Genomic DNA, 26,899 nt, shown 5'->3' on the forward strand with positions numbered 1-26,899 from the left:
TTTAAGGAAAGGGGCCTAAAAGGACACATTACCATCTCAAAACGCCAAAACCCAGATGGACAATTTACCGAGAGCCAGTCATGAGGGGGTTAAGCGGGATAACACACACCAGGTGCCTGGTGCCTAGCAATACGCAAGGAAGGGTTGGCTGCAATTAAGGGTGCCATGAACTCGTTCTTGAGTCAAGCTGTTTGCTTTCTTTTTGGCTGACCGTCAAACTTAGGTTTTCCCTGCAGTAAAGAACTTTCCTTAATTAAAAATAAATCTGGGGGCTGGGGATTTAGCTCAGTGGTATAGCGCTTGCCTAGTAAGCGCAAGGCCCGAAGTTCAACCCTCAGCTCCAAAATAAATAAATAAACAAACAGATAAATCTGAGTTTATATGATTGAATTTCGTCTCTTGGTTTCCTTTTAACTTTAGAAAGTGAACATACGGATGTGGTTAATATCTTTGGACTTACGCTTTCTTTTTTGTGGTACAACTATTCCATATAGTTGTATATGGATATAAATAAATACTACCCTTTTGAGTTCATTAAGAAACCTGGAGCTGGATAGACAGCTCGGCGGTGAAGAGGACCCAGGTTAGATTCCCACTAACAACATGGCTCAGCCATCATCCATAAAATCCAGTTTCAGGGGATCCGACGCCCTCTTCTGGCCTCCGTGGGCACTAGGCATGCTCGTGATGCACATACATAGATGCACATAGATGCAGGCAACCTGACACATGCGCACAACACACATACACGGTACTGCACATACATGCAGGCAGCCTAAAAAACACACACACACACACACACACACACACACACACACACACACACACACACACACACACACACACACACACACACACACACACACACACACACACGTACATATACACAGGTAACCTCGCGCGCGCGGCAAAGACCCTCCTACCCATCTACCAGGAAAACAGCCTTTCGACACCACTGCGCATGCCCGCCCGCCCGCGGCACGTCGCCGTGGGATGACGTCACGGAGCGGCGTCCAGCCTCGGCGCCATGCTGGGCTTGCGGGGCCGAGGGCTAGCCCCGGGCCTGCGGGCCGTAGCGGCGGCGTGTCTGCCCGGCCCGCGCGGACTCTGTCTGGCCCCGGCGCGCACGGCAGCGGCGTCGTCGGGCGTGCGGGACTGGCGGGAGCGGGCCCCGGGGGCGCCGCGCGGGCGCGCGCTCAGCCTGTCGGCCGCGGCCGTGGTGAACTCGGCGCCCCGCCCCCTGCAGCCCTACCTGCGGCTCATGCGCCTGGACAAGCCCATCGGTGAGTGAGGCGGGCTGGGCGGCGTGCGCTGCAGCTGCCTAGCGACCCGGCCGCGGCTGCACGCCCCGTGGGGCCAGGCCCGTCGGGACTTGGTCAGGACTTGAGCCGGGAACCCGCAGATTGTCCCACGCTCAGAGCCCTGACACCCGGAGGCGGACAGTGACCACGATAGACGTGTTCCGCTGAAGCTATTCAGATGTCATCTAGCGCGCCTTTGCTTTCTCGAAGCCCAGGCTTGGTGATTTGCAGCTTTGCAGAATGTCTGCATTCATTAGTTTTCGATTCTGCCTCCAATCCTATAAGGCCTAAGAGGCTCAAAGTATTGAAGAAAGCGAGGCTCCTCGTAAGTGTTGGTACTGGGCTTTTTTCCTGCATCACGGCTTACGAAGATTTAGTGCATTTGATGCAGCCAGTATCGCGCTTCCGGATTGCCTGTCACCGTCAGACTGACACTATCACCTCTCTCTATGACCCCGTCTGTTTTTCTCCTCATCATAGTGCTTATCGGTTACTAACTTTACGCACTATTGACGGCTGTGATACAATATCAGCTCCATATGCGCGGAGGCGTTCCTAAGCACAGCCCAGAAGTAGTAAATGAATTTACTCAGCCTTAGTGATAGAAAGCTAGGGAAACTACCAGCTTTCAAAGAATGTTTCTGGTTTGAAGAGACAATTGATGACTTAGGAAAGTATGAAAAAACAACAACAACAAAAACTAAACGAAAACATGACGTGTATTAAGAATATGATCCTGACCCTCAACACCAGAAAGGTCTAGAAAACAATGGGAGACAGGCTGGACAGGAGAAAGTGGCTGACAGAGAAGTAGTCAAGGCTGACTGTTAGCTAATTTAGATGTTGATAGGTAGAGTTCAGTGTATGGAAGTGCATCCAGATTGTTTACTCCTCCTCTTCCTACCCAGAACCCCCAAAGTGTCCCTATTGGATTTCAGTGTTTTGTTTTCAGACAGGGTCCCATTATGCACTCTGGCCTCCTGCCTGCATTTCCCAGTTGCTTGGATTACAGGCGTGCACCGCCATGCCTTGTTTTGTTTTGTTTGAGACTAGGACTTGGCTTTGTCCTCCAGACTGGCCTCAAGCTCCATCGCTTGCCTCAGCCTTCCAGGTGACCAAGTATGGGAGGGGCACCACACTCGAGGCCTTCTGATATTCTAGATGTTTGCTCGCTGAATTTTAGCAATCAGAGATTAAAGTACAAAAGCCTATAAATGAAAGGTTGGCCTGCCATTACTAGAGTGTTGTGTAATTCAGGGTTTACACAAGCAATTTATAATCCCGTTCTTAGATTCTGGGTGACAGAGCTGCAGGATAGACTTACGGGACAACTCAGCAGCCGCCGTTGTTTCTGCTCGCACAGGTAAACATCACTATTCTAGTGGCTGTGCATTCTACCATGTAACATGACTCTAAGATGGTTATGAGCCAAGTTGAGAGCCAGGGCCTCTTTGAGCCTTTACTCCATTCAGTGGAGGGACTGTGGTTAAATCCCTCCTTGTCTCCCTCCACACCCTCGTTTCTTTAGCTATAAAAGGGAAGTGCTGATGTTGACTTTATCAGGTTATCCTTAACATCCATCTACACCATGATAAATAGTTTGAGTCGTGCCTGCATATAAAGGGCACTATTACTGCCTTTATTAGCTAGCATTCATCACTATTCAGAAGTGGGGATTAGAGAAAATTGTCTTTATAGTTATATGTGTTAAGTATACTGGCTTGCATGTTTTGATGCTAAATAAGATGATTACTGCATAGAATTCACACAACAAATGGTTTGGGCCCCTACCATGTGTCAGGAACAGTAATTGACAGAATTTCTGATTTAATATTTATAATTCTCTTTTTGTAAGATAGTGAAACAGTTACTGTTTTACTATATTGGTATTATATTTTGTTACTTTCATAGACCATAGACCTCGTGGTTTTTGAGAAGGGAGTAACAAAGTTCTGTTGTTTTCCAGTCCTAGGGTGGAACTCAAGGCAAGCTCAGTACCACTGGGCTACCACTAGGCTACTCACCAGACAACCTGGATTATTTCATGTTTCACCAGGGGGCACTCTTTCCACCAAATTTTTCCTTTTCTACTAGAGAATCATAGGCTTAGTCTGCATAGGCATTTTGTTCTGCCCATCCCTTTCAGAATTTGACCATTTTATTTCCTCTCCCAGAGAGTTTTCCCTTTCTTAATGAACATATCTGTCTGTGGCCTGTTTGGCTTTTCACCACCTCCACACCTTTCTTCACAGAGTAACCATAAGGGATGAAGGTGTCACAGGGAAGACAGAAAGAATGCTCCTGGAATCAGGAGGGCAGAAGAAGTAGAATGTCCGTGTGCGTTGAGATTTAGGTATGAGAAGTAAGAGTTTTTGACTTAAGGTTCAGCCAGACTGCTGGGTTAGAGTTCCATCTTAACCAGGTGGCTTTGGGTAACTTATGCCCTCTGTCTTTCAGTCCCTGTGTTAGTTACCTTTCTATTGCTGTGGTAAGACACCATGACCAAGGCAGTTTGTGGAAGAAAAAGTTTATTTGAGCTGGCAGTTCCAGAGGGTAAGAGCCCATCATGTCGAGGAGCATGGCAGCAAGCTGTGGCTGGACAGAAGCTGAGAGTTCACATCGGGGGCACAAGCAGGGAGCAGCGAGCACACTGAATGGCGGAGTCTTTAAACTCCAGTGACACCTTGTCTCCCAAGGCTGTGCCTCCTAAACCTCCCAACAGCATCGCCCACTGAAGCCACCTGTTTGATGCCAGAGGCTGTAGGGGACATTCTCCTTCAGACCACGCAGTTAAAGTTAGTGTAATAGAGAGAATTTGTGCCTTTTTGTTTCTCGTGAGACCCAAAAGTGTTTTCTGAAAGCTCCCGAACCCTGTGCCTGGAATTCATATTCTGTGCTGTGACCTGTGCTTCATGTGACAGGCTCAAGAACTACTTACTATATGATTACTTTGGAAGTTAAAGATTAGAGAGAGCTGTAGCCATACTTATGTATGTTATGCATCTTAATGTAGGTTGGCTAGTCCATTCTGCTTGTAGATTGGTAGAGTACTTGTAGCTCACATTAGCTCCAAGTTCTCTTTCATGATCATCGGCCCTAATATTGTCATCTCATTAAAACTCAATGAGGTAGATGTTCTTTTTCCTTGTTTTCAGATGAAATTGAGACTGAAGCCTTCAGATACATTAGGTCTAGTGTCTGCCCCCTTACAAGTGGTGGTCTCCTGGCATTTCGGTCTGCAAGAGCCGCCTCATCTTTAAGGAGTGAGCTCATAATCATCATGTGGACTTGTGGCCAAGAAGGCCTTGCGACACTGTGCTCTGGGTAGTATGTAGCCTAAGACTGTTTAGTTGAGACTTCATTTCTAGCTGCACCAAGCAAATAGTGACAAGTAGTTTCTCTTTTTGGCCTCAGCTGCACCTCCGTCCCGTGTGAGCTCTGTATACAGTAGCAATTGTTTTACGTGCCTCGCTCTGTTCCTTCATCTCTAAGGTTGCCACATTATGAGTAATACTTTTTTAGGACATGCTGTTGAGGATTTAGACTGCTGGCAAATACTTTGTGAGCACCCAGTAAATGTTACCTGTTGCTCGTGGTTTAGATAAGGCATTCTCAGTGTGTGTCTGCCCAAGGCAACCAGGATTCAGGCTCTGAGCTGGCCACTTCTTCGGGGCTTTATCTGAGGGTCTCTTGTTGCTTTTTCTGCTCTCTACACAGCTTAAACATCCTAGGGACTTTAATCTGACCATTTTCCTGTAAAATAATCCAGAGCCCTGGGTCATGCCAGTCAAACGCTAGCACTGAGCTGGGCATTCCAGCTTTTGGATGTTAAGACATGGTCTCGAGGTGGAGCTTAGGCTGGTCCTGAATGCAGACTGCTCCTGCCTCTGCCTCCTATGTGCTGGGATCAAGGTGTACACCACCTGGCCCTTTGCCTCTCACATCCCTAAATCTGGAAGTAAAACTTCTATCAAGCCAGTCATGATCCCAGCACCAAGGATGCTGAAGCAGGAGGATCTCTGGGAATTCAAGGCCAACCTGGACTATACAGTAAGACCTGAATCAAACAAAACAAGTCTACACACCCTTTAGACTTTAACAGGTAAGATACACAAAGGTTAGTTGAAAGACTTCCATTTTAGAAATAGAATATCAAAGGTCATTTGTAAAGCCTCTAATCTGTGTAATATACTTCCATTTAGTTTAAGTTCATCTAGTTTATTGGTTAGGCATTAAAATCTAGCCCTCTTTGTACATATGGTACAGGACAGAAAGACTGCAGGAGCCCTTCTTGAAAGACCGTCTCTGCAGACTGTACTGACCACAGTAAGGGAATGTTTTACTGACTTCAGCAGGTGTGTTTGTAATGGCTGAGCCGTCTCCCCAGCCCCTTTTGTCCACTTCTTTCTTTTTTTTTTTTTAAAGATTTATTTTATTATGTATACAGAAGAGGGTGCCAGGTCTCATTGCAGATGGTTGTGAGCCACCATGTGGGTGCTGGGAATTGAACTCAGGACCTCTGGAAGAGCAGCCAGTGCCCTTAACCTCTGAGCCATCTCTCCAGCCCCCATTTCTTAATTGTACAACTGATCTTTTTCTTTTCTGTTTCTGGGAGCTTTTTTTTTTTTTTAGGTCTCAGCAGTTTTTATAAGGACAGTTAGAAACAGACATTTTTTCTTTCTTGAAGTCTTTACAGGGCACCACAAATGATCTCCCTTCAGTTCTTCTGACTAGTCCCTATCCACACTGACTTCACAGTGCACAAAAACAAAAAGACATAATCATTCCACTTTCATATTAGGATTAACTTTTCCACAGGTCTTCTGGGAGCTTTTTATGTGTTTTTTATGTGTTAGGGTAAATACTTAGTGTAATTTGAGTTACAGATTTATTTTCCCTTGATTTGGTGGGTTTGTTGTTGTTGTTGTTATTGTTGGTTGGTTGGCTTTATTTTGCTTTTGTGACAGGGTCTCACTATGTAGCCCTTTTTAGCCTAGGACTTGATATGTAGACCAGGCTGGCCTTCAACTTGACCCTTCTGCCTTGCCTCTTGAGTACAGAGAGGATAGATGCACCACCACATGTGGCTTATTTTTCCAGTTTTTCTTAGGGAGAAGTTGCTATTTTGTTTTAGACAGAGACCTGCTATGTAGACCAGACCAGTCTTGAACTCTTGCGATAAGGTCTCACTATGTAGCCCCAGCTGGCTGTGAACCTGCTATGTGGCCAAGTGATCTGCTGCCTCTGGGATTAAGGAAATTCTGGTAATTAAAGACATGTGCCACCATACCCCATTACTTTGAATTCTTGGTTTTCCTGCCCAGCCTCCCCAGTGCTGCGATTCTAAGCATTGACCTGTCAGGTGTTCTACTTTGATTATACTTTTTGGGTGTGGTGATTGTGCTGTGTACTTGAGTTTTTTTGGGGAGCAGGTATTGGTTGTTTTTGTCAACTTGAGTTGACAAATCAAGCTAGAGTCATCTGGGAAGAGGCAACCTCAACTGAGAAAAGTGTCTATCTGATTGCCTGGGACATTTTCTTGATTAATGATGTGGGAGGGCCCAGCCCACTGGGGTCAGTGCCATCCTGGTCAGATGGTCCTGGGTGATAGAAGAAGACAGGCTGAGCAAGTCAGTAAGCGTCAGTCCCTGCCTCCAGGTTCCTGCCTTGAGTTCCGGCCTTGACTCCCTTTTGTGATGACCATGATGGGGATGGTCACACCAAATAAACACTTCTTCCCCAGGTTGCATTTGGTCATGGTGTTTGTGGCAGCAGCCGAAGCCAAGACTGGTTAGGCAGATGAAGCAGGTATCTGTCGTAAATGTGCCCCTTCTGTTTTTACGTGTGGTTCTGGTTTTGCTTAGGAACCTGGCTGCTGTACTTGCCATGCACCTGGAGCATTGGTCTGGCTGCTGAACCAGGCTGTTTTCCCGACTGGTACCTGCTGTCACTCTTTGGCACTGGGGCTGTTCTGATGCGTGGAGCGGGCTGCACTATTAATGACATGTGGGACCGTGACTTCGATAAAAAGGTAGCTTCACCCTGGGAAGGAGGAAAGGCTTCTCTCTCGTTCCCGCAGACCGCCCTGATGACATCACACGATCCACCGCGGCAGGGCAGGAGGTGCACTGGAGTTCTACAAGTACTTAAAGTGTAAGAGCCAAGGGTAGAGAAGTTAGAGGCAGGCGCGACAGCTGGAATTGACCCTGAACCTTCCATGTCGGAAGATAGGTCAGCCTTTGCGCTGAGGCTGTTCTGTAAGTCAGTCTCAGTGGGAAGGACTGGGGCAGGCACTAGCTTGGGAAGTCAGTCTCAGTGGGAAGGACTGGGGCAGGCACTAGCTTGGGAAGTCAGTCTCAGTGGGAAGGACTGGGGCAGGCACTAGCCTTGGCTCCACCAAGCCCTGTCCTCAGTTTGCTCTTCAGCTCCAGTACCATAGTCTGCCTTGGCCCAAAACTACAAAGTGGAAATACCAGACCTCCCTTCAGTGTGTCAGCTTTAAATTATCCCAGTGTTATCACAAGAACTCTTCCACTAAAACATACTTCTCACAAGTGTCCTATTTTATTCTTGGTTACTGCAGTTGGCCTCTTACTGTGAGACAAAAATATATTATACTGTACATTTGTCTCTCCTTTCCCCTCCCCGTGATGAAGCACCTCCATGCCATGTGTGAGGAACGGTGTGCTTGTTTATAAATGTGAGCATTTGAGAGTAAATATCCGAAAAGGAGTGTGTTCTTAGTTACCTTCAGAACTAACCTAAGACTTGAATTTAGGAGGTATGGAATTTGAAGAAGAAATGAAAAATTGTAACAACTGACTAAGTTGCTTTATCTACCTTAGAAAGCATGTAGAAGTCCCACACTGTAACTTTTTTTCTTAGTCTCACTTCTCCAGGAAGGCGGACTAGACATCTTTCCCTTTTTTCTTCCCACTAAGTACAACTGGAACTCCAGCTGTCGCATAGAAAACAACAAAAGAGGCTGGAGAGGAAAGGTGGCAGGGCCTCAGGAGCCCCAGAAGGCCGTGGGAATTAGTTCTCTGTGTTACTTTTGCCTTACATGTCTCACTCAGTCTTGGGACTGAAGAGGCCAGCAAGCTGGGAACACAAATTGGCACAGACCAAAACCAAGTACCCACAAAACCCAACTAAACCAAGGATAAAATGATGCTGGAGAGATGGCTCAGTAGTTAAGAACAGAGGTTGGTCTTCCAGAGGATCTGGGTTCAGTTCTCAATGTCCACATGACACTTCACAACCATCTGTGACTCCAGTTTCAGAGGATCTGACGCTCTCTCTGGGCCTCTGTAAGCACCAGGCACATATGTGATACATAGACATACACACAAGCAAAACACCATGTACATAAAATAATAAAAATACATGAGATTAGACTCCTGGGACACAGGAAATGTTTGGGTTTCAAGTAAGAAATAACAGCTGAATGTCCAAAATTTGCCAAAAGGTATAGTGTGCATTGTGTGAGTGCATTTTCAGGAAGGTGAGTGCCTGTCAACATGGTCAACAAATCCACAGTACTATGCATCAGATGTGTCACAGTCAGACACTGAACTAAAGTCTGTAACTCTTGAATGCAGTGGAAGAGAAATGCTGAAAATAAACTTCATAAAGAGAAACAGTGCTGCATCGGACTTCACCAGAATCCATTTAGACGTGCTGGAGGCCTTTAAGAGAACTAAAGTGTGACCTGGTGGATATTTTGAAACCACATACCTACCAGGACATCAGTATACAATACTCTCAGAACCAAACACTAAATAAAATCTAGTTAATACACGAGCAGAGCTATCTCAACAAAAAGATGCCGAGATTGCAAGTACCCATAAGAACGTGTGTTTTAACATCATTAACTTTGTTTTAAATGCCAACTTGGACTGTAATAGAGAATCACTGCAAACCCCTCAAGATGGCTAAAATGAGAAACAAGGGCAGCACGGAATGCTGACAGGAACAGCTTTACGCTGCTGGTGGAGAGGGTTCGGGGACACAGCCGTCCTTCAGTCTGGGAACCTGGTTTGTTTTACTGTAGGCACACACCGTCATCCAGTTCAGGGGACACCTGTGCATTCATCCCACAGAAATAAAGCTTACGTTCACATGACATTTTACATGTGAATGTTTGTAGTGGCTTTACTTGTAATAGCTCCAAACTGGGACAAGCCAGTTGTCTTTTCTTGTGTGAGTAAACAGTGCATGGTGCATTTATGCTCTGGAAGAACTACAGCAGCAACAAAATAAATGCCCCATGCAACAGTGTGGGTGAATTCCCAGAGGACGGTGTCAAGAGAAAAGACAAACCTGAGAGGACCACTCATGTGCTTCTCACGATGAGTTAATAGGAGCGATGGAGGGAGGGAGCAGCTGTCCACAGGGAAATGGAGAGCTGGGAGTCGGGGTCTTACAGAACTCTGGTTGCATATGGTTTCCCAGGATGTCATTAATGGAAAGGATGATAAGGCTATATGGGATTTCTATATAATTTTAAAAATTATTTTTATTTCATGTGCATTCATGTTTTGTCTGCATGTATGTGTGAAGGTGTCAGATCCCCTGAACCTGGAGTTACAGGCAGTTATGAGCTGCCATGTGGGTGCTGGGAATTGAACCTTTGTCTTTTGGAAGAGCAGCCAGTGTTCTTAACTGCTGAGCCATCTCTCCAGCCCTATTCTTAAATGCAGTCATCTCAGAGAGCAAGCTTCATTAAGAAGTAATCAGGGGGTTGGGGATTTAGCTCAGTGGTAGAGCGCTTGCCTAGCAAGTGCAAGGCCCTGGGTTCGGTCCTCAGCTGGGGGGGGGGGGGGGAGAAAAAACAAAAACAAAAACAAAAAAAAGAAGTAATCAGGCCAGCCAACCTTTTCCATTTTCTCTGAGAGCCTGGGTTGTGTATTGGCGCTCAACAAAGCACAGGTGTCTCACATGATGGTGTTTGCCGCCCGAGGAGTTAAAATGTCATCTATCTCTTAAAGGGTGAGATCAAAGTCTTGGCCTAATTGCAGTCCTTACCTTAGTTTCCTAAAGTGTTATCCATCAATAAGGACATGTTTATGTCCCGGGACTTGCTTCATGCACTGAATAGTAAGTAACTTGCTGATGTATGGAATGACAAGTGGGTTGCTGTTTTTGATACTGAGTTAATAATTTACCATCCAAATGATTGTATGGTAAGTAATAGGTTTAAAATGTTGTCTCAGATGTGAGGCTTTTTAATTCCAGATCTAAAGCTCTTGATTTCTGACAGCACTGAAAATTTTGATTATACTCTCTTTGTTTGTGTTTGAATTTAGTATAGTCGCATTTTTTTGGGGGGGGGGGGTGGAGGGGTGGAGAACAGCAGTCAGGATTCCTGTGTTTAACAGCGCTGTCCACATTCCCCCAGCAAATTTACCATTTCCGCATAGTCAGTCTGATATCAGAGACCCATTCAGGCATGGCAAAGACATGCCCACTTGCAGACTCAGCTCATCATTCTTCACATCTGATTTAGTACTTCCCATGCTTAGAACAGGATGCCGGCCTTGCCTGCTCCCTGCTGGAGTTCCCTCTCCTGAGGACTCCTGTCATGGTGTCACCTTCCTGTGCAAGGGACCTGTGCATGTGCTGAGCTGAGTGGCTGAGCATCGAGCTCAGGAAGGCACTCTGTGTTTGGGGATGGGATGGGGTCACAAGCTCTTTACACTTTACAAAGGCGCTTTACACATTTACGCCCAATTCTCTCCCCCCCCCCCCCATATATATATGTTTTTGAATGGTTTCTTTGTTTAGGTATTCTGTGTATGAGTGCTTTAGTCTGCATGGACACCTACTCACCAGAAGGGGGCATTGGATCCTATTTTATAGATGGTTGTGACGTGATTGCTGGGAATGGAACTCAGGGTCTCTTAACTGCTGAGCCATCTCTCCAGCCCCCACTTTAATTTTAAAATGACGTTTATTTATTTGTATGAGCACATATGGGGTTAAGTAAACACTGCATGTGAGTTGAGGTCAGAGTTGAACTTAGAGGAGGCTTTTCTCCTTCCATCATGTGGGGTCTTAGGGTCTACCTCCAGTCATCAGCCTTGGAGGCAGGAGCCCGAACCCCTGAACCATCTCACTAGCCTGTGGCCCATCTATTAATCAATGCTTAAATGAACAATTGAGTTGGTGTATGAGGTTAAGGTGTCTATTTTTCTGTGTTGAGGTTACAAGAACAGCAAATCGCCCAATCGCTGCTGGAGACATTTCAACCTTCCAGTCCTTCGTCTTCCTTGGGGGACAGCTGACCTTGGCACTGGGAGTCCTCCTGTGTTTGAACTACTACAGGTGCGTTAGGTGTGGTGTCACAGTTACATATATAATATCCCCTCCGGAATGGAAAATGGAGGTAAAGTAGACTTCTCTCCCTTTCTTACAAATCTGCTTGTTGGTTCTTGTGAAGCATCCATGGGTTAGGAAGAGTAAAGGAACTCACCATACTCTAGGATTCAGGAAAGCTTCAGCAAAGGAGTGAGAAGACCAGCTTGATTCTGAAGCTCCTTTAGAATTTGCTCTAGCTGCTCCTTGTGGGACACAAGGCTCATCCCCAGGGTCTCAAGTGTCTAAACAACGATATATCGTTGTTTAGACACTTGTATAATTTTACTTTCACAGCATGTAACCACTGAATGCCCTGAAACAGAAGCGGTTAGACTCAGTTAATACAAAGCAGAACTGTGTCTTTCCCAGAGTCTGCAACTAATATAGATAGGAGAAGAGAAAGATTTGAGGACCCGTTCTTGGGTCAATCTAGATAGACACAGCATCACATGGCTGTTTGAAAAGTACTTCATGAGTACGGAGAGCACAAAGGGGGAGTGCCCACAAAGGTGCTGCTCTGTAGAGAGCAGGCCTGGTTGCATGCCAGGCCCTGTTAGACAAACTTTGACAGACCTCAGAACATCTTACATTTCCGTGGTTGTTTTCTCGTTCTTTCTTGCTTGCTTGTTTGGAGACAGGGTCTCACTAAGTAGCCCTGGCTGGCCTGGAACTCACAGAGATCCACCTGCCTGTGCCTCCTGACTGCTGGGATTAAAAGGCATGCACCACCACTGCCCGGCTGTTTTCTCTTTTTTAAGAAGTAAGGCCTGCTATGTATGAAAGGGAGTCTCCTTGGTCTGATGCGCTCTCTGTTAGACACACAGGAGCTAGGGAGATGGCTCACTTGGTAAAGTGCTTGCCACTTAAGTATGAGACCTAAATTTAATCCTTAGCACCCACTTTAAAAAGTCAGGCTTTGGGGTGTGCTTGTAATCCCAGCACTGGGGAGGCAGAGGCAGGCAGATCTCTGGGACTTGCTGGCTTGCCCCGGAGTTCCAATGAGATACCTTGTCTCAGAAAGAAAGGTATAGCTCTTCAGGGTCACATCTGAAGTTAACTCGTCCCTCATGCGTACACCTGTACGCACACACCACACACACACACACACACACACACACACACACACACACACACACCTTAAGGTTTGCAAACAGTTCATAGTACATGGTGGTTTAAATTGGTGGCACACTGGAGCCAGACTGCTTTAAGGTTTAAACCTTGCTCCCACAGATGAGCTGACCGACAGTCCTCTCCTTAATGTCTTTGCACTTCCGTCTCCTCTGTGCAGAAGGAACTGCTCCCTAGCGAAGACCAGAGTAACTGACAGAACTGAAGCACCGACAGCGGTGCCCAGGCGTGAGAGCCGCATGTCGGCTGTTGTCTTGTGACATCTGAAGTACCTTCCTAATCATCCTCCATAGGAGGCAGAGTCAGACTCCAGGGGAGAGCGCCACAGAGACAGTGCTTAGACAGGACACCGTGCTGTCAGTGCCGTCCGTGTTTTCTAGTGATGCCTCTGATCCTGTTGCTCCTGTTTCCAGTATAGCCATGGGTGCAGCCTCCTTACTTCTTGTCGCCACCTACCCACTGATGAAAAGAATCACGTTTTGGCCTCAGCTAGCCTTGGGTAAGACTGAGACAGTAAAGCATTTCCCTTCACACTGTCCGCCATGCTTTTATATCCTGTGTGTGTGTGTGTGTGTGTGTGTGTGTGAGAGAGAGAGAGAGAGACTGACTGACTGACTGACTATGTGTCTATGAATGTCAGGTCAGTCATCAAGTTTTCCAAAGAATAAATTTTCAAATTTTCAGACTTTAAAGGAATTTAATTAGTTATTATCATTGGTTAGGAAATCTTACCTATTTATTAAGATTATCAGGATTACTATTTTTCTGAAGTGCCTTTTAAAACTCTAGACATGTCATGAAAAGATGGTTGGTCAGGGTATCCTAAGGAATTTGGGAGTGAGGTAGCAAGCACTTCTGTAGACAAAGGTTAAAATTGATGGCTTTGATAGCTCCCACTCTATGAAACTTAAACAAAAATATATTTGCAGCCTCTCTATTTCTCCATTCATAAACTGTGAGTGACTAAAAAACATCTCTACGTATAGCCCAGCATCAGCATTACACAGAGCAAACACTCCAGACAGTGTTTGTCCATGAACAGGAGATCCAGAAGGGGGAGATACATAGGTGGGCAGGTCAGAAACTCCTTCCAGACTTTTCTGTCCTATTTCTAGGACATTCTAAACTACTCCTAAGGTGATTCGAAATCTGTGAACCATTCTTCCAGTAAATAAAAGAATCAAAAAGCTTTTAGAAGTAGTGAGGACTTGACGTGTGGAACAGTTGTGACGGAACAGTTACCCCTCACTGGAAGTCTCTCAGAAGTGATGTTCCGAAGGGTCTGGGACTCTTGGTGAAGGAGTACAACATCTGTCTTCAAGATAATACCTTAAAGCTGGTGTAGTTACGCTAAACGTTTATTGAGTCCTTCTTGTGCATTGTGCGGGAATCGCATCAGGTACTCAGAAGACAAATGTGACGAAAACACAGTCACCATTTTTCTGGAGCTAGAGGACAACAGATAGGCAGGTCATTGAAGTACAGTGTGGCAGACATGGCTGTGGAGGGACCCCAGAGAGGCGCTTTCTCAGTAGAGGAAGGTGCTCCAAGGGGAGCAGACACAGTAAGGAAAGGAACAGGTTTCTGCAGAGTGCTGTGAGACACTGCCTTTCAGGTCCGAGAGATTTGTAGGCAGAGGTGTCCAGCAGCAGCCCCCCCTCCCCTTCTCACCGCCCCCCATGCTCCTGTTGACGTGCATTCTAAACCCCCCCCCCCCCCCCCGTCCTGTCTCACTGACTGCAGGGTTGACTTTTAACTGGGGTGCATTGCTTGGATGGTCTGCTGTCAAGGGTTCCTGTGACCCGGCTGTATGCCTGCCTCTTTATTTCTCCGGAGTTATGTGGACACTGATATATGATACTATTTATGCCCATCAGGTAAAGAAATGACACATTTTTCCTAACTTTGGTTTCGCTGCTCTTGTTTTCTAAGAACTGTTTTTGTTTCTTTGTTTGGTTTGGTTTTGTTTTTTTGAGACAACATGTCATGTTACCAGGCTAGCCTCAAACTTGTTTAGCCAAGGATGATCTTGCACTCCTGATTCTCTTGCCTCTACTCCCCAAGATGGGATTACAGATTTGCTCGGTGACTTTAAAGAGAGAAAAAGGAAAGTCATCATTCTCTTTAAAAAAAAAAAAAAAAAAATCATCCCCAGATCCCCTTATTTCTGTTCATTTTTACATTTACACTCAGTAATTCAACTGGCTTGTTCTGTTTCCTCCACAAGCATTTAAACAGTATTTGCTATGTTCCAGGCACCATCTGAAATATTTCACAAACACTGAGTTAATCTCCTAACAGACTGCACAGAAAGGACCTTGTCTGTCTCCGTTTTATAGATAAGTCACTTCCCACAGTCCCATGGGCAGTGGGGCAGAGCCGAGATTCAAGCCCAGACCGTCCCCGTGTCCTGCGCTTTCTGTTGCTCTGTGCCTCAGTCGATGTCTCTAATCACCGTACTAGGCAGACTTTTAGTTGTGGAGCTAATAAGCATTTCCTTTGTTTAGTTTAGTTTTTATCATTTCTGAGACAGTCTCATGTGTCGTGGGAGGCCAGCCCCTACTTTTTCCCTGGGTATTCTTGAGGAGAGAGGGATCAGAAATATTTAGATAGAAAGATAGTGTGGAGAAGATAGACAGAAACACAGGACAGCTTCGGGAGGACCTGGATCAATATCCACCAGCCCCTTCTGTCTCTTCAAAAGGGCTTTTTATAGGAATGCCAAGGGGCGGGGCAGAAGACCTCCCCCAGCACAGCCAAGTTCAGACCCTTCCAGACATCTGGAGACCACGCACAAGGTCAAGCCATCCCCTAGTGCAGCTCTGCTGCGTAGATCTCGCTGGGAACCTCTGTGCCCCCCCAGTGTCACAGAAGGCGGTCCTTAAACTCTTGAGCCCTTCATCACAGCCTCAAATGCTGGGTCCCAGGCACAGCCGTCGTCACGTCTGGCCATCCCCCTGTTTTTATCCATTCTCTGTCACTGTCACTTGAGCACACCTGAGAGTCCTTGACTTAGAATAGCACCACAGTTTTAAATATCATGTCTGTTCTGGTAAACAAAGCTGTTACTGAGTTTTGACAGTTATACATAATATTCTCACCATTAACACTTCATACATATGAGTGTGGGAGTAATTTCAAGAACAGTGTCTCAGGGGTTCTGGAGAGATGGCTGCTCTTGGAGAGGAGGTCTGATACCCACTTCTGGTCTCCACGGTACCCACACACGGAAGATGCACGGACACAAATATGCACGCATAAATTAAATAAATGTTGTTTTAAAGGAGTGTTTACTCTGAGGCGCAAACGTCCTTACAGCTCTCTTAGTGTTCTCTTGTGTGGTTTGGGATGCCTCTTGTCTTTCTTTTTTTTTTTTTGTTTTTTGAGACAGGGTTTCTCTGTGTAGCTTTGCGACTTTCCTGGATCTCGCTCTGTAGACCAGGCTGGCCTTGAACTCACAAAGAGTCGCCTGCCTCTGCCTCCTGAGTGCTGGGATCAAAGGCATGCACCACAACCACCCGGCGTTGTTGTCTTTCTTGATCCATGACCTATGTTTATACCTTTGCCAGCCTCACTGAAGTGCAGTTGATAAACATTGTTTATAGTCGGTGCATATGAAGTGATACATTACCCACCACAATTAGTTACTATTTGTGTGTCTAGTCAGCATGTATTTATGAATGTTTTATTTACTTATTCTATGTGGATGTGCGTGTGGTAGTTACAGGAGATGGTTACAGGAAGAGCTGGAGAATCATCAGCACCCAGCTCTGCATGAAGGGAGTAGTCAGCTGGGCAGAGAGGAAAGTGGGTGGGTGTGGCTATGCAGAGAGCAGCATCTCCTGCATCTGTGACAGCAGCCAGACTGAAACCGAGAACTGAGAACTCTGGAGGAACGGAGCTCTGTAAATAGACTTCACACCAGGTGTGGTGGCACACGCCTTTAAACAGCACGCAGCAGGCAGAGGGAAGGATCCCTGTGAGTTTGAGGTCAGCCTGGTCTACACAGCAAGTTCCGGGGTAGCCAGGGCTACATGGAGAGACTGTCTCAAAAGTAAGATAAATTACATTAAAATATAAGCAGTGAGCTTTACTCCTAATGTAGAAGTCTAATCCCAGGTCATATTGGGGTCACAGGAAGTAGAGTGGCACGTGGAGGCCCTGCTGATTGTACAGTATGTGGAACTGTTCTCCACGGATCTGTTCTGAGTCTCGTTTTTATGGCTTCTGGTGTAGCTACGTGTTCTTTAAAACATGTGCTCTTCGGTTAGAGAGCAGAGTTAGTTCTGTGCCCTTGGAAATATACTAAAAAAGACCAAGTTGAATACTTAAGAAATGTGATTTCCATACTACTGAGTTAAATATCAAAATGCACTTTCTTTTTCCTGGTATTAGGACAAGAAAGATGATGCTCTGATTGGCCTGAAGTCCACAGCATTGCTGTTCAGGGAGAACACCAAGATGTGGCTCAGTGGCTTTGGGGTCGCCATGCTGGGAGCACTGAGCCTGGCAGGAGCCAACTGTGGTCAGACGCTGCCCTACTACGCCGCTGTGGCTGCCGTGGGAGCCCACCTGGCTCGTCAGGTTTGACCTTTTCCTTATCCTCCCCAGTTTTCCTTTCTGTAAGTTAGGGACATTATTTAAACAAAATTACCACTGATCACTAGGCAAGGAACTTCCTGAAACGAACTGATTGGCTTGTATTGCCTTGAACCGCTCCTCCTTCCTCATCAGCTTGTCATACCAAAAATCAGCATTTCTACGTTGGTGGCATAGGCCTTTAATCCCAGCACTCAGGAGGCAGAGGCAGGCACAGCACTGAGTTCAAGGCTAGCCTAGTCTACATAGTGAGTTCCAGGACAGCCAGGACTGTCTCAAAACAAACAACAGCCAAAACAAACCAACAAAATAAAATTAACCTTCTTAATTTAGAGAAAATAACATAAATCTAAATGGGGATTTTTTTCTCTCCTTTGATTCTCCTGAAATTATTTCTGATATGTCTGAGAAATTTTCAGCTGTAGCTGAATCTTGTGAGTTGAGTTGAATACTCCAAAAGCAAACTAGTAAGCCTTAAAATAACCACAGTAATAGTAAAGTAGGGCCAGACATGCCACTCGTCTCCCTCCCTCCCTCCCTTCTTTCCTTAAGATAGAGTCTCCCTTTGCAGCCCTGACTGCCTTGAAACTTGCTATGTAAAGGAGGTCATGATTTTGAGTCTGCTGACATCCCAATAGAAAAGGGACAGTTTAGGCCAGCCAGGCATGTGGCACCCAATGCTTGTAATCCTAGCTCTAGGGATGCAAGAGGATCTGGAACTCAAGGCCAGCCCCAGCTACACAGTGAGGCCCTGTCCAGAAAGGAAGGAGAGTTGAAGGAGGCTTTTTGGTATATCCACAGGGCTGGTGTGGAAAGAGAACATGTGTGATCTAGGTAGCTGGCCTTAGATCTGAGTCTCTGGATCAGTCGCCTGTGAGCACAGGAGGGACTTAGAAACATGGGGAGAACATCTTTGGTTGTCTTAGTAACCTAGGAGTGTCTCCCTCAGTGAGTGCGAGCCAGGGACATGCAGAGTATTTCATCACCCTGCACAGTGGAGTTGGTCTGCTCAAATCAAACTTCTCATTTGAGAAACTGCTATGTAGAATAAAGGTGGAGCCTGATGGTGGAGCTTCAGGGGCCAACAAGTTTATGTGTTCAAGGCAGATGGAGGGTCCCTTCCTGAGTGCTTGGGCCCAGAAGGCTTGGATTGTAGATTTTTAAAAGTTTGCAAGACATGTACATAATATATGTCTTGGGATGGGACCCAAATTGAAACTTGAAATTTGCATGTGTGTCATGTCTGTCTTAGTCACATAGCCAGAGGGGCTTGTTTACAATGATTTCAGAGCACCTGCATCCTGACCCTTCATCACAGAAAGCCATGTATGCAGTGTCCAGCTGCTGTGAATGTTGTGGACATGGGAGTGCTTCCTGTTTGTTTGTTTGTTTGTTTGTTTGTTTGTTTGTTTGTTTAGAGAAGTCCAGCCTATGGTTAGAGCCGAGCATAGCAATGGATCACTTCTCCAAACATTCTCCCAGCCCTCAGCCAGAGCTACTAGAATACAGCTTGAGTGATTCCCTGTGAGGACTGTTTGGATTTTCTGCATCGGAAGATATTAGGGTGTAATAACAGCTTCCTATGACTTGTGTTTTCTCTCTGAATGGACTGCTGTGCTGCCTACACCATGCTTTCTCTTTCAGATCCACACTGTAGATATCCACAGACCCGAGGACTGCTGGGACAAATTTGCCTCCAACCGCACAACAGGAATACTCCTGTTTATAGGGATCGTCCTTGGGAATTTGTGGAAAGACAAGACTGAAGAAACAAAAAACCCTGAAGATGTTAGAGTAGAAAACTAGCAGATCAGCTAAACCTGGTGGTGCACTCAGGAAGCAGAGGCAGGAGAATCTTGAGGCCAAGGCCGTTCACTGACATAGTGGGACTCTGTCTCGAAGAAGCAAAATGGCGGCTTGGGTTGTAGCCGGGAGGTCGAGGGCATGCTGAGCCATTGTGCAGCATGCCCAAGTCTCTGGGTTTCATCCTAGCAAATAGTCATTTAGAAACCACTCTGGGCTCGAGACCACAGTGTTGGATTGTATGAGCAGTCTGTTAAGGAAGCACGTGAACAGTGTTTGCTGGATTTTAATGCAGCTACTAGCTAGCGAATGCCTCCTGTCACAGCAGCCAGGGACTCCTGGGGTTAGGGGGACCCCAGCTTAAACTGGGGCAGCCTTCTTTCCTGGTGTTCTTATCCAGGAACTTTAGGAAAAACATAATGTGTAACTCATCAAAATTAATGGCTTTTATGAAAATGACCATATGCTTTATTTATTTCTCTCTAAGAATCTCCTGTGATAAGTTGGGGCATATAATTTTTTATTGTGATCTTTACTCATTGCCAAAGCTGTAATTTGAGAAGCCATCTGGTTCTGGATGTTTTAGAAGAATGTAAGCAAATAAAATTATTACCTATTATATCCATGTTTGTGAGTCTCATTACAGCCCTGACATAGGAATTTTGATGTGTGTTTATTTCTTCCTTATTTGGGCCATCAGTTTATAAGATGGCAACACATTACATAAATGAACTTGTTCGTCTGTGTTTCCCTTTTATCATGTTTCTATCGAAGTAGCCAGAAAACCTAAGGTCAAGTCATTTTCCAGCCTACCCTCCAGTGCCCCAGTCACCCAGGACACCACCAGTGAGTGCCCCAGTCACCCGGGACGCCCTCCAGTGAGTGCCCCAGTCACCCGGGACGCCCTCCAGTGAGTGCCCCAGTCACCCAGGACACCCTCCAGTGCCCCAGGACACCTCCAGTGCCCAAGTCACCCAGGACACCTCCAGTGAGTGCCCCAGTCACTTGGGACACCTCCACATATGACTCCCTGCCAGACCTCCGTGATGGGATCTCATCTCCACCCTTCAGATTTTCACTCACAACAGGCACGCTGCCCACCTACCTCTCAGCCGAGCAGACACCTAACCCAGGGCCTTTGCACCTACTGTTTACATCTACAGAGTGAAACTTCTGCCTTTTCCTCACAGCAGGTCTTTAAATGTCACTCTCTCAAAGGAGCTTTTAACTTCCAACAAATACCACCTGTTTTCCTCTTCATTCTCTTTAGATTGATTTTTGAGTTGATGTGATGAGTGTTTTGCATGCACATATGTATGCGTACCATGTGTGTACCTGGTGCCCACAGAGGTCAGAAGAGGGTGTCAGATCTCCTGGAACTGGAGTTAAGGATGGTTGTGAGACACCTTGTGGGTTCTGGGGACTGAACCCAGGTCCTCTGCAGGACCGGTGTTCTTCACCACTGAGCCATCTCTCCAGCCCAGTTTTTGGTATGTTTTTTTCTCTTTTATTTCTTATTTTATATTTATGGGTGTTTTGCTGGCAGGTACGTTTGTGTAGCACATGTGTGCAAGGCCCACAGAGGCCAGAAGAAGGCATCAGATTCCCCTGGTTCTGGAGTTCCAGATAATACTAGCTCCCATGCGGGTGCTAGAGGTTGAACCTGGGTCCTCTGGAAGAACAGCCAGTGCTCTTAATCGCTGAGCCATATCTCCAGCTCCACCAGTATTTCTTCCAATCTGTGCTCTTGGTTTTTTTCCTTTGTATTAATTATTAAGCCGAACTACGTTGTCCTTGATGTAAGCAGCTGTGACGGATGTGAGGTGACTGCTGTATATGGTTGTGGGCTGCAGGGGCTTTAACTGAATGGCAGTAATGACAGCAGGTTCTGAGAGGCCTGGGGGAGTGAGGCCATGACTAGTTCCTGCACACTCAGTGTGCAGATGTCGCACAGTAGCAGCTGTACGTGCCCCACAGCAGCACAGGGAGGCGTTAACAGGGAACAGGCATCAGGGATAAAGGTTGGAAAGAAAGAGATGGTCCAGCAGCTGGACTCTGGAGAGATAGCCCCACTCTGCAGCTGGGTTGCTATCTCCCCGAGCCAAAAGGTCCATCTGGGCTCAGGAGATAAGGTGATGGGAAGATAGAGAAGGAAAAGGTGTGTGTGTGGGTGGAATCCAGGCACCCTGTGAAAGACCAGCCCCCAGCCCCCCAGTCTGGAGAACTCACCCTCCTCAACGGGGTTCCTGCTCTGCTCCAACTTCCTCCTGAATCTTCACTTTCAGTTCTCTGCCTCTGGGAAGAACCCGCACACCTGGTGGGAATGTTTGCTCTACTTTAAGATAACAGAATCGCCTTAGATTTTACCTAATTCTGACTGCGTTGGAATAGAGTTTAAATCTTGGTTGATTTCTGTTTCAAACAACAACATCAACAGAAAAGCCCTTAAGTTTTGAAATGCTTAGACATCCATCAGCACTGGCTTCAACCAGAAGGGTGAATGTGATGGATTTCAATCGTTTCTCATTTTCCTCCATGAGCTGATGAAAGTTTCACATAACAAATCTTAGGATTAATAAAAAATCTCAGCATTCGTGATGAACGAGATGGTTGAGTCACAAATTCTGTCCTTCGTAAAGATGCTTCAACTGAAGTTGTTTTGGGCTCTTCCATTTCTTCTTCCTGTGTTAAAGCTGGAGATGTCATGTGGGTGGATAAAGGGGAGACAGGAACAAAGATGGAGCAGACCATGAGCTCCAAGAATGACAGAGTCCATCCAAGGACTGTCCAAGGCCACCCTGTCCCAGGCCAGGTGTGACGCTGCTTGCTGAAGGGATAGGTTAGGGTGCTGGATGCAGACCCTTGCCCCAGTCCACTTTGGAGCCTGTAGGCAGAACAGAAATAGGTAAAAGAGGCTTATAGCCGCGACAGTGGGGTGGAGGTAAGACAGGATCACAGCGTCCAGATATTACACCCCAGTGCCACCTCCCCCTCTTCCTGGTACCTTTGCTAAGCATTCAAAGTCTCCTCCAGACTGTAATGGGCTTTACCATCAGACTGTACCCTGCTGATTTCCAACTCGGCCTCCACCCACCACCCACCCCCAACATACACCCCTTCTTGGCCTGGTCTCCTTGTGCTCCTCTTTGGCTTAGCTATTCTCTGTTAGCAGTGTTTTCCAGCCATAGGCAGAGAAGCTGCTGGGAGTCCTGCAGACGCTCCAGGGAGGAGCCCTTAGGTACCACATCGTTATCTGCAAAGATACCAGCCTTTAGCTGAGCTGGCTTCTGTCTGAGCTGTTATGGACAGAGTCTTAGCCCTACCACATTCGTATACTGAATCCTAACCCTGAAGATCTCATATGGCTGCATTTGCAGAGTGGACCTCGGAGGAAATGACTGGCTTCAAACGAGATCCTGGAGGAGCCGCTGTCCTGGTAAGCAGAGAAAACGGAAATGCAAGACAAGTGTGAGCTGAGTGTGGTACACACCTGCCATCCCAGAGAGGTGGAGGACTGTGAGTTCCGGATCAGCCTGAGCTACAAAACCAGACCCTGTATCAAAAGAGGAAAACAAGATGAGTAAATGCAGACAGAGATAGACCCTGCAAACAGAAAGGGGTAGCTAGCAGGGAGGCCTCATGGCCTCACTTCCGGCATCCAGCATCCTGAGAAAATGAATGTCCTTGCTTCGGTTTCCCTGGGAAGCTACTGAGCCTGACGTGGCGCGGCCACGCTTCAACTAGAATCCCTGTCAGCTCCCTTGCTCTCCTCACTCCAGCTCTCTGTTCTGTCTCTCAGCTCACGTTCCGGCCCCTCTGGTGTCTGCTACTGTCCTAGGCTGAACAAAAGCCCCCAGAACTTACTGATATTACCTTCTCTGGTAAAGGCACTGCAACTGTGCCTGAACCAGGGGTCTTGGGATAGGAAGGTAACTGACCCTATTGCAGCTGGAATGCAGAGTAATCCCAGGGTTCTTATGAGAGAGGCAGGAGAATAAAGGAAGTAGTGGTGAGGGATACGATCCCAGAAAGCAAGGATTGCAGCGATGGAAGGGAAGGGTCGGGCACCAAGGAACACAAGTGGCCTTTCTCAACCAAAAAAGCCAAGTGTCCCGGCATGCAGAGGAGCCAGACCTGCTGACATCATAACTTCAGCCCGGTGAAGCAGGAGTGTAATTTCCAGAACTGTAAGCTCATGTGTTTCATCTGTTTTAAGTCACTAGATGTATAAGAGTTTATTTGCTACATACAAAGAGAACAGATGGTTCCAACGCTCATAGCCTAGCTTCTGAGTTCCCTGGGAACCTGGTCCATGCCACTGAACCAGTGCTAAGAACTATGTCCTAGCCATAGCAGCCTGGTTTGGGATCGCTGCCTTAAATCTTCCAGCAATCCCCTCATCTCTCTGAGGTCTGGGTGCTCAAATAAATTTCTCATGAGTTGAGAATGTTTCTGTCTCCCCTGACGGAAAGGCAAACTCAGAGCCCTGTCTCCACCACTGGGGTGTCCCCAGCACACCACACTGAAAACACATGACTACTTGCCGTTCCTTGTGATGGGTGAGCTAACCTTTGAGAGCTCCATTAGGTGCAGCCATTAGGCATCGTTAATGCCCTTCGAGGACAAACTAGTTCAGCATGAGGTGTCATAGCAAGAATGCTTCCATTTTCTGTGCACATGTTCAAAACTGTAAAACATGTGATGAATACTAATGAGAAACACAAGAGAGGCCCGGGTTATGCAGCTTGTTGCAATATTGCTTTGCCTGTAACAAAAACTGGAAAACCATAAGTTCTAGTTTCTTATTTCCAACTAACCTGTGAGTAGAACCCTTAATTTCTCAGTGTGACTTGTACTTTTTAATCTTTGCCTTTAAAAACAGACCTCCAGGCCGGCCCGGGGGGCACATACCTTTAATCCCAGTAGTCAGGAGGCAGAGGCAGGCCTCTGTGTACCTAGCTGTCCTTTTTAAGGATTATAGAGTCCAGAGAAGATTGGGTGTGGTACTGTGAATATTTTTGTGGCTTGGGAAATATTTTCTCAAGCTGTCCTCCAGAAAGATCTGCCATCTCCATCCACAATGCACGAAATCTCATTCCTGACTCCAGTCAATGTGGAGATAAACTTGTCCATTCTTTAACAGACCAGGCAGGAATAAGTTGTTTCTTTTACAACCTGTGACCGCCCGTGGCACTTACTATTCTTCACTGTGTTAATAGGAAATGAATATTCCTTCCTTATGGCTTGTCTGGGTGCCTCTGCCCAATGGGTGATAGTTATTGTGGGTGTATACTGCCCTGCTGAATAGTGAGTACTCAGGATCTGACATTAGATAGACTCATGTTCTCATTGATAAGGCTATCATTTTATTGGTATTGATTTTAGATTTTGTACTTTATACAGAACTCTCTCTTCTGTGGAAAAGGGAGCACATTTATTGTCTATAGATGACCTTATCAACGTGTCCTTGAAACATCACTATGTGGGAGACCCAGGCTACTTGCTGGGACACAGGTGAACCAGGCAGTTCCCCTCTTCCAAAAGCTCACAGTGTGGTCCACAGCTCCATGCCATCCAATATGGCAGCCACATGAAGCTAGCGAACACTTGAAATGTGGTTCTTCAGAACCAAAGTGGTCCGTGAGTATAAAATGTAGTTATGGAAGCTTTGTCTTAAAAAGCACAGACTACTAGGGAATCTGAAGCGGGACGTCTGTGAGTTCAAGGTCTAGGCTACAGAAAGAGTTCAAGGCCAACATCGGTGACTTAATGAAACTGTTTCAAAACAAAACTGACAAGGAGCCTAGGGATCCATCTCGGAGTTAGAGCGCATGCTCATGCTTCCAGGGCATGTGGTACTAGTAATGTGTCCTTTTTCTAAAGCAATTTGTGATATAAAGTCAAAGCAATAAAACTGCAATGTTAGAGGACAAGAACGGAGGGTGGATCCTTGAATTCATGAAGACTTTGAAGTTGGCCTGGCGAACAGGAAGCTCCTGAGACCGAGCTGCAAACTAGTGATAGTACTGAATACTCAGGGGGTTTTTGGGGTGAGGCCGATCTGGATGTGAATCCTTCTGCGTGGTTCCGTAAACTCAGAGCATTTGTGGGTGTGTCTGTAAATGGAAGGAGGAAAAATTGATTAATTTCGTGGCATATGATTAAAAACTCAATCAATGGTTTCTCCATACTCAGCCGACAATCAGTGGGCTGCAAACTACTCTGGTATCTTGAGTCCCAATCCTGATAATGAGCCCCACCTGGGGGTAGTTTGGCTGCACGGAAGCCAGGTTGAATACTGTGACAGCTAGAGAGGGACTTGATCAGGTAGGTGGGTGTGAAGAAGCAGTGGGAGCCACAGCGTCCCTACAATGCACTACCAGACTCTCCTTGTGACTAGAGGGACATGTCAGAACCTGGCCACCTGCTCAGGCAGCCGGGGAACCAGTTACCAGAGAACCAAACCAGCATTCACACCAGACAAGGGGACCCAGAGCCACATCAGCTGAGCTTTGAGAGTTCATGAGCTGGGCACACAGTGGCTGTCACAGCATCAGTCAACAGCTTTTGCCTTCTCACTCCAGTGAACAACCAGAGCCAACCATCAAGAGCCCAAGCCTGCACCCACACAGGTCCCTTCCAAACCTCTTCATCCCCTGCACGAGAGTTTGAGCCATCAACTCACATGCCTTTCTGTGTCCTGAAGCCACTGGAAGACTGAACCAGATCCTCCCTGGACCAAAGTTCCAGATACCCCTTTGTCCTCAAAAGTGCCCATTGTGACTGTCCTTCTCATAAAGAGTGACATTAAAATTGAGAACATTAGCTCCTCTCTCTAGGCTTTTGATTTGAAGAGTTAACCAGTAGGCCAGTGCTCATGTTCACAGCAGCAATGTGCCTAACAGGATGGCTTGTCTTGTTTTAACTTTTTGAAAAAAACATTCAGCTGGGCAGTAGTAGTGCACACCTTTAATCCCAGCACTTGGGAGGCAGAGGCAGGGGGATCTCAGTGAGTTCAAGTCCAGCCTGGTCTACAAAGCAAGTTCCAGGACAGCCTGGACTGTTACACAGAGAAACCCTGTCTGGAAAACAAACAAACAAATAAATAACAATAAATTTTAAAAAACATTTGTTTGGTGTGTGTGTGTGTGTGTGTGTGTGTGTGTGTGTGTGTTTGAGATGAGGTCTTATTTTATAACTCTGGCTGTCCTGGAACTCAATATATAGACCAGACTATCCTCGAACTCACAGGGATCTACCTTCAGCCTGTCTCTGCCTCCCGAGTGCTAGTGCTGGGATTAAAAGCTTGCACTACCACACTCACTACCTGCCACCACCACCCCCAACCAGTTCTCTCTAAATTTCTTAGGCTGGTCTTGAACTTCTGACCTTCCTGTCTCAGACTGTCAACGTATCTGGGATTGCAGGTTTACACCACCATGCCTGGCTCCCAAATACATCCTTCCATCAGACCGCAGCCGAGACACTTTCCATTGGCTGAGTGATGATGGTGTCTGCACCCTGCCTCCTTGGTCTCTAGGACTCACAAAAATCCTGTAGAAAATCAAGAGCTTGTAGAAACAGAACAAGTTATTGCCAAATGGGGGGTGTCAGAAGAATGAGCCTTTGCATCCACACAGTTCCCACAGTACAACGTGGACCAGACCATTGCGACTTCTCCAGCCTCAGTTTGGTCGTGTTTCTGACAG

General features: G+C 46.5%; 1 protein-coding gene across 2 annotated transcripts; it reads left to right on the top strand.

The window, feature by feature from the left end:
• The first annotated feature begins 982 nt into the window (after window positions 1-982).
• Coq2 (coenzyme Q2, polyprenyltransferase) lies at window positions 983-19,811 on the top strand. Of its 2 annotated transcripts, none has more exons than XM_036200927.1 (7): window positions 983-1,283; window positions 7,166-7,332; window positions 11,506-11,627; window positions 13,169-13,287; window positions 14,532-14,665; window positions 17,184-17,372; window positions 19,032-19,811. In XM_036200927.1, the coding sequence occupies exons 1-7, from the start codon at window positions 1,028-1,030 to the stop codon at window positions 19,191-19,193; spliced, it is 1,149 nt and encodes a 382-aa protein (XP_036056820.1). In that variant the 5' UTR covers window positions 983-1,027; the 3' UTR covers window positions 19,194-19,811. The 2 variants fall into 2 exon arrangements, with proteins under 2 accessions (XP_036056820.1, XP_036056821.1); XM_036200928.1 differs by having other exon boundaries at window positions 984-1,283; window positions 13,202-13,287.
• The last annotated feature ends 7,088 nt before the right edge of the window (window positions 19,812-26,899 follow it).

This window comes from Onychomys torridus, chromosome 10 (assembly GCF_903995425.1).
Source record: "Onychomys torridus chromosome 10, mOncTor1.1, whole genome shotgun sequence".
Lineage (NCBI taxonomy): Eukaryota > Metazoa > Chordata > Mammalia > Rodentia > Cricetidae > Onychomys > Onychomys torridus.

Coding starts and splice junctions, on each gene's coding strand:
- Coq2 (XM_036200927.1), top strand. CDS start 1,028: ATGCTGGGCTTGCGGGGCCGAGGGCTAGCCCCGGGCCTGCGGGCCGTA. Junction 1,284..7,165: donor GCGCCTGGACAAGCCCATCG/GTGAGTGAGGCG, acceptor GGTTTTGCTTAG/GAACCTGGCTGCTGTACTTG. Junction 17,373..19,031: donor GAGCCCACCTGGCTCGTCAG/GTTTGACCTTTT, acceptor TTTCTCTTTCAG/ATCCACACTGTAGATATCCA.